Below are 10,484 nucleotides of genomic sequence, written 5' to 3' on the forward strand. Positions count from 1 at the left end.
ACAAACGGTGAACAAAATCTTTATTTGTGCCTCAGTCAGACTAATATTTAAAGCAGCAGGTCAAGGGAAAAGTCCCGTTGATGAGGTACAATGTGTTAACACAATGACACTCAAGTTCATATGGTGGATAAATATTTATACTTTAATCTGTAATCTAATGCTGCTAACAAGAAGGCAACAAGATGTTTCACTCTTTAAAAATACTATATCAGCATAAATATTTTTCTGCAGGTTCTACCTGATTATGAAGACATTCACCTGCACATTAATGTACATTTCACTTGTGTAAGAAGCATTCTGCACCCTGTTAGTAATTATTAGATACAGTACATGAAGCATGATGCTTAATATACCCCTGAGGAACAAAATGACGGAATATGTAAGATTTGGTTGTGGAAACAACCAAACTGGCTTGTGACTTAGCAATCATTCAGGCTCTAACAATGCCATTTTGTCCATTTGTTATCCCTAATTCAGTGAGAAGTGTAATTGTTGCAATAGGTTGAATTCACGTGGGTAAGACTGCTGAAATTCTTCCCATTCCTTTAGAATCCAATGAAAAGACCAAAGCCATCAGTGACTTTATCAGTTATAAGTAACTACCTCTAGCAAAGTGATTTTTAAATGTGAAATTACATGTGATCTGTTAGTTACATTTTCAGCAGGAATAAATGGGTTTCAGGCTGTTTATGGATGAGCTGAAAAGGTCTTAAAGTAGATAGGACTTGGTACTGTTGGTTTTGGTCTTTTTCTGGATTTATCAAGACTGAAAAATAATGAATTAAGTCTGCCTTAATCTTATGCCAAATATTAAATACAAACAGATCTCTATGCGCCAAGCATGTGAGAGCAAAATTAAATAAAGTCCTTTCATCTTATACACCATTGGTGTCAAACCAATTCATTTATCAAAACTAAATATGAGGATAAGGAGAATATGAAGAAAAATATGAAGGATAATGAGATTAAGGAGAAATAGCATAAAAATGTGATGAAAAGTCAAATATTTCCAACTAATGACTAATGCACAACTTGCTGAGGACTGTTTGTGCTGATGTAGTCAGAAGATGAGGGATAATGACCGATGGTAGCTGGATGGAATGAAGACTGAGGACAAAGGCATGATGCATGGTGACTCTGGGAGTGTGGGCACTGGGAAGCACGGTGTTCAGATTTGACGGTCTGTCGACGGTTCAGGGTTCAGTCAAGCGATCTGTGCTTTCACAAAGTGACTGGTAGAGTTCAGAGCTCAGTGAATACGCTGAAAGGGCCTGTTTGAACTCCTGCAGGGGGCAGTAGACTCCACTGCATCCAGGTAGAAGCTGATCCTGCACAAAAAAAAAAACCCAAGCAACTTTTGACTAAATGTAATTGTTAGCAACGCAAAAGCCTATAGAATAAAGCAGACAGCGTCTCACCTGGCCTATGTACGACACTTTAACAAAAGCCTCATTGGTCTGCTGGTGTTTGTGGAGCTCCACAGTGATATCAGCGGCATATGGTGGCCATCTCATGTCAAAAATCCCCAGGGCCATGAGGCAGGGGATCAACGTGGTGTCATGTGCAGAGTACAAAAACAATTTCCTGGATGAGAGAGAGGGGGTGAGAAAATTTTAAATTGTGGTTTGATGTCCAAACGCAGTCCCAGTGTGGTACAAGAGCAGGCTTCACTACTGTGGAGTGGAGCCCAACCTGTTTGGTTCTGATGAGGTTTCCTGCAGTTTCTGGTCAATGTTGTCCAACAGTGTGTGCAGGAGGGGACCCACACACAGCTGCAAGTTCTCCCTGCCATGAATAAAGCAGGAAATATTAAAAATGGCAACTCTTAACTAGCGATTATTAAAACTTTTCCATGAGGCCCCCTCTGTTGAGTTTTTCTAACCTTTTACTAGGATCATAGATGTGATAAATCATATCGACTGCTCTCTGCTCCACTTTATTCCTCCAGGTGTCCAGCACTGGCGGGCAGGGAAGGCCATGAGTCTGATCACACGCAAAAACATCATCATTATCAGCTGCTGTACAACTCAAATCACAGAGGAACATCTCTATCTTAACTGAGGCTTTTAGACATTACAAAGCACTCCTTATTCAGTCCTGCAATATATTTAATTTACCAAGTAGAGCAAGTCATTTAAAAGCAACCATAAAATCTACTGGGGGGTTACTTAATGTTTGAACATGGATTATTTTCACAACTGCATTCATCTGTTAGTGAATTTATTAGTCATAAGTAATAACACATGATCAGAATTAAGACAAGAAAAATAAAAAAAAAAAACATATTATTCCCAACTGTGTTTCCAAATATGATAAAACGTTTAAAATCTACAAATAGATTCATGTCTTGTGCTGTTGACTGAATTACAAGTCTTATAAGAATGGCCATCTATGTAATTATTAATCTACTAATAGTGAAAATGAGCCCAGCATATTTGGTTAAAACTGATCCCAAATGCCAATCAATATTCCAGTTCAAAACGTCCTGTCACTGCTCGTTTTCCCAGGTTAAAATTTTTTAGAAAGTTAAAACTCTAAACTGTGTCTTATATAACTAGTCGTTCGCTGGGCTACAGCCTCAGTCTTAATAATCACATGTATTATGATAGCTTGTGGAAAGACCTAATAAAAGTCATGAATCATGATGTGGCAGTGTCACCTCTCTGGCAACCATGTCGTCCCTAATGAGGATGAAGTCGACGTGCTGGTGAGCAGCGATGCCCAACGCATTCTGGATGCTCTGCAGGTCTGCTGCGATGTCTGGCAGAGTGGACGACTCTGCCCAGCGGTGGCTGCACAGAACACACACATTGTCAGCCGCAAAACGTAGATACGCGATGACAACCTGTCAGAGGCATCTCAGCTCTACTTATAATTTTGCACAACACATTATTCAAGATTTCATTTTTGGGTAGAGAGTGCATAGAATGTTCTAGGTTTGGTGTGACTCCTGACTGGTATGAAATTATACTGCACATACCCGCCAAGGGTTTTGAGTAGCTTGCATCCGTGGTAGTTGGGGTACAGGATTTCAGATTCTGCCTCTGTTGTTACTATAGGCACGACTTCTTCAAGTAGAGGCAGAAAAGAAAATGAGAAAAACAGATGAAATCCACTAGATCAGGGTGTCCAACTCATTTTAGGTCAGGGGCCACATTCAGCCCAATTTGAACTCAAGTGGATTGGACCAGAAAAATAATAACATAATAACCTAGAAATGATGACAGTTCTATTTTTAAAAATCTTTTTAGCGTGAAAAAGTAAAATTAGACGATGAAAATGTTTACATTTACAAATTATCCTTTCACATAAAATGTGAATAATCTAAATAATCATGAACCTGAAATTTTTTATGAAAAAAAAGTAGAATTTTAACAAAATATTATGCCTATTGCTGAATGTTTTGTGTCTTCGTAGATCCACTGTGATCTATAAGTTTTAATGCACATGTGTAAATAAGAGGCTTCGGCATAATATTGTCAACGTTGCACTAAAAACAGAAAAATTTCAGTAACTATTTATAGGTTATTATTTTATTGGTCCGGCCTGTTTGAGATCAGATTGGGCTGAATGTGGCCCCTGAATTCAAAGGAGTTCCACACCCCTGCAGCAGATAATAGATAGCACCACATATATACACATTTATTTGTAGCCTACCTTTTTGTTTTTGCTGGAAGAGCCCTGCTACCAGACACTTGGCAGATTCAATGGTCCTCACAATGTTAGTGGAACGAACACTAAAAATGGAAAAAAAAAAATAGGTCATGGAAAGCAGCCAACTTGAAAATAGTAAAACATTTAGGTTGATATCCTTTGTAGAGGACCCACAAGCTCAATGTATCATAACTGGACAGTATAGAAAAGTGTTTGGGCTCTTGTTACATCTAGTGATGAACGACACTTACTAGACCTCAGGTGGGCTAAATGTGGGGCTGAGGAAGGCACTCTCCTCGATGTACCTCCTCCTGAGCCTCTTGCCCAGCTCGTACAGCTGCTGCATGCCCACGGAGGTCAGCTGACCAGGGTAGGTGCCACCCTGCCGAAAGTGACAAACAGTCAAGTTCTGATCACAGATGTATCCTAATAGACACACACTTGCAGGTAGGTGTGAGGAAACTGAAAGGAATGCGGTGCACCAATGGCAGGGGTCCACACTGCAGGATTTAGTCGTCTAATCTAAATCCAGAACGGTAAACCTCTTTAGTAGCAAAAACAGCACATGCAACAAACATTTCCATGGACACAGATGCTGGCAGATGGAGTACAGTATCTCACTGGGAGGCTCCACGCACAGTTGAGCTGTATTACAGAGAGGATGTGAATGAATGAACCTGGGTCAGTGTTGACGTGCCATTAAATGACCACTAGAGGGAGTTTGGCTAAATGAATAATCCACCCACTGCATCATTCTGAAAGTTACTACAAACTCGTAAACTGTATGATAGTGTGGGGATCAGTGTCTGAACATCCAGGTGAGTAATAAAAAGTGTAGTTTAGGGACAGCCAGATGACAGAAACACACATGGTATTGGCAGGTTTGAGAAAGTCAAATTTACTACTTTTTAAGGCGTCTTTCAAGGCATCTTCGGCCAAATTTAAGACCTTACATTCACAAAAATAACTATACATCAGGCCTCAAATTTATTGCCTTGAACCAGTCGTAAAAATTTTGCAATTGAGCTAACGTTCCATTTCTCCATGACTAATGTTTCCACAGACACTGAGGCTGCTACAGCTCATACCTGAACCCCTCCACCCATGAATAATTGTTGGAGGGTCCACTCATTCCCATCTCTGTTATGATCATATGCTAAACACTAATCACACATCATTCATTTATTGTGTCTGGATTTTTTAAGAGCTTTGTGTCTCAGATTTAAGGATTAATTATCAGTTTTATGGATAATTAAGACCTTAGTTTAGGATAATCAAATTTAAGACTTTCGAAGGATCCATGGACTCCCTGATAACAACAACTATGGGACTCTGAAAAGGTTAGATTGAGTTTTTGTCCTGATTTTAGCACCTGAGAAAGGCCTCCAAAAAAGTCAATATTTGTTTAAGTGTGAACTATATCTAGAATATTTTTACAGCTTTGTCTTGCCCTCATAGTCATTTTCCATAGGGAACTGAAACGTTTTATACCTATCAGAATTCACACAAAGAAAGAGAAATTCTGCAGCCTCTATTGTTGTGTTACTGTGTTTTTTAATATATTACTTAAGATTCAAACTAACAACTGATCATGGTAAAGGTTTTATTTGGTAAAATCACTGCCTTTTTGTAAATCTGAAGGATCAGAACAGATGACAACAGGACTTCAGGTTGACATGTCAGAAGATGAATGAGGTTTGTCAGAATTTGACAGAAGGACAGGTTGACTGAACACTTCTGCCTGGAGGCAGTACTATTGACTTGAACAAGTTTGATGAAGTAAAGTTGTACTCTACATCAGTACATCATCATCAATGTGGGAAAGCCCAAGAAGGTTTTCAAACAGGAAGTGGCAAGTTGAGCGGTTTTTACCAATAAAATGCCGCACTGACGCATTTCATCACAGTTGGGTCATGTAATGCAGTTTACAGTATTCAGTATTTAACATCACTTACCACACACAAATCTGTGTTAATAAAAAGATGGACATTTTCCACTTTAACTAATGCTTTAACCCGACTTTACTGAAGCAGCACAAATACAAATGTATAACAAATACTGCCCTGTTACAAGTCTAAATATGGTAAGTAAACATACACAAAATCAAGGACCTTGTAATGACATATCTGCTTTTTTTTCCCTAAATATACACTGTTGAAAGGAGCCTATTACCTCAGCCTGTTATTTTTTGTCTTAAATTTTTAATATTCATTAAAATTTGCAAAATTGGATTTAATACAAACATTAAAAGACAGAATAAATACAATAGTTACACGACTGTTCACATACAGATACATGTGACTGAAGGCCACACCCCATCATAACTTGTTCCTTCAGCCATTATCTTCATACAACACCACAAAACACACCTACTCACGGTCAATACGTTTTTACGATAGCTGTCTTCTACAGGTGCTGGAGGCCTCGGGCCCCCATGAAGATCTGTCACAGTATAGTTGATGTCGGTGTGTGCTGGAGGCTCCAGGAGGTTCGGCACCCACTGAGCCTTTAATAAGTCCAGACAAAAAAATTGTGGATAGTTGTAATTAACAGACAAATATAGCAGAACATAGAATATATTACTGTTATTTTAAATGACTGGTCACCACTTTAAAGACCAAGTATTCAGTGAGTTGATGAAAAACTGAAAGGGTATTTTACCTCCATCACATCAGGTATGGACTTCAGTGGTGTCCGAGCACCATGTCGGAACACGACTTGAACCAGTTTAAGTTCATAGGGAGAAGTGGGCTTTGTGTCAGAGTTGGAACCAGTGTCAACCTGATCCAAATCAGTCTTCTTCTTCTCTGACCACCAAAGTGAGCCAAAAGCCACTGACACCGAACCAAAAACACCAGCCTTGGTTAAAAGTTTCGTCATGGCTTTGCTGTTGGTAAAAACAGGGGAAGGTTGACAATCAAATTCACAGGAAAAAAAAAAAACAGAGACATTTGTGGTGATAAAAATACTCACACTGTCAGTTACTGATGAATACTGTTTTAAAAACCTACAGATAAAACATCACCCAAGAAGAAATAAATAACAGCAAAGATCAGAATGTGAGAAGCTGGAACTTAAGTATTTTCTCCTCGTTCTGTCTTAAATTTCATTACCACCATGATTTAATTATCATCCAAATGATGGGCTTAATTCCCTTAATTCTTCTTATGTATAATATAGAAATAGGCCTTACCAAGTGATAAAATGAAACGTCCTGGACAATCCAATAAAGTCAAGGGTGAAAATTGTTAGGATGCCTGTAGCTGAAGATATGTTCCGTTAACTAGAGGGCTGTTGTTACTACAGCTGTGGTTATAGGTTAACTTCAGCATTATGACACCGGCTTTTCCATTTCCTCCTTCCTGAAATATTCACTTTTTTATAGCCTTATTGATACCGCACGGATGAAGCTTTTGTTTCGGATAACAGACAAACGTTGCTTCACTTTTTTCTATACAAACCTGAAGCACGTTATCACATTACCGGCACGAAGCTAGCATTAACTCTTTGAATACTCGCTACATAACAGAAAACAGTGTCAATTCCATCTGTTTTACAACTAAACGTCACTAAGACAATAACACCGACTTTTATCACAAGTGAAACATTGACTTACCTTTTAAAGAGGAGACAAACCGACCCGAAAACAATAAATTCACTAGTTCTTTGGTAACTCACTCCTGTGACCAGTTCACGCCGCAAGACATGTCGGGAAATGTAGGATTGAAACGGCAGCGAGACGGTTAAAGTGATCCTGATGGCAGTGGAAATAAGACTACAATTCCCAGCACGAGAGAAATATGTGTACCTTTACTCTTCTTTGATCGTATATTCTGTGGATAAAATAAATTAAAACTCTCTGCTGCCCCCCACAGGACGTAAGTATATCTGCTTTAGTACACCACAGTAGATGTAAACAATTGGTCATTATGTTGTTAAGATGTTAAATGTTTGGAAATAATTAGACCATATCTGATTTGTAAAAAAAATAAAATAATAATAATAATAATAATATTCCTGTTATTTGAAAACTTGCTAGATTGTTTTAACCATCAGATCTTCTTAATCTTTACCGTACTTGTTGATTCCTTTAAATACAGCTTATTGGTTGATTATTAGGGCTGTGTATCGGCAATAATCTGGTGATACAATACAAATCACAATACAAGGATCATGATACGATGTATCACGATATATCATGATACTGTTAAAAAGGCTTTTTTTTTTTTTTTTTTTTTTAATTATTTCCTGAAATAATTGAATTACACCAGAAATATGCACAAATACTAAACACATTTTTATTTGATCAGAACAGGATCTAATACTATATCACAAAATTTTTCAAATTCTCCTAGTTTCCAAAGGAACTAACATCTGCCACTCTCAGTAAAAACAGTAAATAGTGCTTTTAGGATGCTTCAAATAACCATTATTTAATAAAACAGGGTTAAATAATAATAAACAAGATATAAACAATAAAGAAAAATAAAAAATGAAAATGAAAATCCACCATATCTGCATTTGAATAAATACCTAAAAATATGGATACAGTATTTTTTAATATCGATACAGTATTGTGAAATGAAATATCGCGATATATTGCAGAACCAATATTTTCTAACTCCCCTATTGATTATATTGTATTTGTGTCTTTTTGTCATGTTTTTGACTCACATTTACCAACATGAAAACCCTGAAGTCACCTGTGTTGACTTTTCATTAGTTTGCCACAGTCGGGCAATGACTATTTACAGAAACGTTGGAAAGTAACCACATATCTGACACACTCATACTTGAGTATTTCTGTTGTTTTCCTTCCACTACATGTAAGAAGCAAATATTAATTTTGCATTATTGTATTTGTCACTGCATTTTTGTCCTGTACTTTATATGATACTATGGCACTTATGTAAATATAGTATTTTTTACACCATCCTGTGGGGTATTTTTCCATGTTACTTTTCATTTTGAGAACTTCTGCCACAAATAATTAATGGTTTCTAACTATCAAGTAATTTTTCAGATATGCAGAAGGCTAAATCAAGAAAGAAACTGAAATTTGAGAGGTAAACGTCCTTTTAATATCGATATCAAGGACATTTTCAGTTACTTATTTATTTAACCCCAGGCACCCTTTCCAAGTGGAGTAGCTGTTTACAAAAAAAGGGAGTCATCCTCATGGTAATGTTCAACAGAAACAGAGATGATGATATCAGTTAATTAATTGACCAAAGATAACTCATGTCTGAAGCAAATTAATGAAACAAGCAAATTCAGACTTGATTTAAACGTCTCATATATTTTTAGAAAACATTTCTGTAAGTTAATACACTACTAAATTATTAATAGCATATGCACATATTTTAGTATTTTGATTACATTTGCCCTTAAACAACAAAACAAAAAACACATACCTGAGAACACTATAAATAATTGAAGGTGTTTAAATGAAGCACAGGCCTTGAGAACAAAAGGGCAGGTTGTACAGCTGATCTTTTATTATTGATTTGTTATGGATTTGTTGTGACAGGTCAATGCGGGAAAAAAATGCAGAGAATGCACAGAAGATTTACTACAGATATTTGATGCTCAGGTACAACTCAAACCCACAGCTGCAAAGGATGTACATAAAGACATAACAAACATAAAGACATATGTAGCATTTAGGACACATGAAATCTAAATGATGAGAAAAATATTTAAAAACATCAACTGAATTATAAATTGCATGGAAACAAAATTACTATTTACATAACGGCTTTAGGACAGAAACTGATAAGAGTAAGTGCAATGTTGCCACCTAGTGGCCAGATCTCTTCATAATCAGCATCCGTGCAGGACCTCCTCTTAGTAAATCTCAAAAGAATATTTCTGAAACTGGCTACATTCTTTCATCACTTCTGCATATAATGTTCATATCATTATGTGTCCAATGAATATGATTTTACTCACATACTTTTTCATTCTTTGTTGAGCTGCAGGTACAATACAATCACATTAACAATTCAACAGATGGCCTATTTATTTCCTATTTTAGGAAATAATTATTTAAACATATTATAGGGAACTCCATTCTTATTAAGGCACATAATCTTAAATTCTTAAAATTGTAAATCTACTATGAAAGATCACTTTATATAATTGTAAGTTTCACAGTTTATTGCATGATGAATCTATATCTTTTTTACAAATCAAAATACATGTTAAAACTACATTTGTCTGTGCTATTTACAAACAATCTGATCTATAATTCATTGAAGAAGTGAGATGTCATGATTCGCTTAACAATACAACTCTTCCCTGTTTGTGCTCTCATGTCAAAAACACACATCAGATCATTCTCACTCAACAGTAGAGCTGCAACCGATTAATTGAATCAAAGTGATCCAAAAAAATCATTCAACCACAGTTCTCCTGAATCAAAGCTTTGTTTCCATCATTTCTCTGCTGTTAAACATTGGTTCCACTGTTGTGTTTCTCACGGACGCTTATTGTGACGCACAAAGAAGCTTCAATTCAGGAAAACTGCAATAGAAGATCTCCCTCCAATCAATTCGAGTCGATTAATCGAATCGGGACTTTTTGCATTGACTTCAAGCACCTAGTCGATTAATCGGTTGCAGTTCTACTCAACAGTCTTGCTCTAAAATTTTGCTTTTACTATTTAACTAAAATACAAAATGTGCAAGTGTCAGGTATCACACCTGTTACCCTGTTCGGATCTTAAAATAACTTTGCAGTTTGATTGTCGGTTTTTCAAGCTTTGGGACAGATTGGTTCACAAAGACACTGAATTCATTGGTATCAAGTTTACATGTTTTTCTTTTTTC

At 36.7% G+C, this 10,484-nt stretch overlaps 1 protein-coding gene across 4 annotated transcripts; it reads right to left on the reverse strand.

Moving 5' to 3' along the window:
• Window positions 1-6: 6 nt before the first annotated feature.
• acp6 (acid phosphatase 6, lysophosphatidic) lies at window positions 7-7,362 on the reverse strand. 4 transcript variants are annotated; one of them, XM_030124215.1, is made up of 11 exons: window positions 7,271-7,362; window positions 6,316-6,541; window positions 6,032-6,160; window positions 3,906-4,036; window positions 3,658-3,737; window positions 2,981-3,068; window positions 2,660-2,792; window positions 1,883-1,983; window positions 1,693-1,785; window positions 1,419-1,584; window positions 7-1,328 (listed from the first exon to the last, which is right to left on the reverse strand). In XM_030124215.1, the coding sequence occupies exons 2-11, from the start codon at window positions 6,532-6,534 to the stop codon at window positions 1,194-1,196; spliced, it is 1,275 nt and encodes a 424-aa protein (XP_029980075.1). In that variant the 5' UTR covers window positions 6,535-6,541; window positions 7,271-7,362; the 3' UTR covers window positions 7-1,193. The 4 variants fall into 4 exon arrangements, with proteins under 4 accessions (XP_029980075.1, XP_029980077.1, XP_029980076.1 ...); XM_030124217.1 differs by having other exon boundaries at window positions 6,316-6,536; window positions 7,271-7,355; XM_030124216.1 differs by lacking the exon at window positions 7,271-7,362 and adding an exon at window positions 6,848-7,256.
• Between the last annotated feature and the right edge of the window lie 3,122 nt (window positions 7,363-10,484).

This window comes from Sphaeramia orbicularis, chromosome 21, assembly GCF_902148855.1.
Source record: "Sphaeramia orbicularis chromosome 21, fSphaOr1.1, whole genome shotgun sequence".
In the NCBI taxonomy this organism is placed as follows: domain Eukaryota; kingdom Metazoa; phylum Chordata; class Actinopteri; order Kurtiformes; family Apogonidae; genus Sphaeramia; species Sphaeramia orbicularis.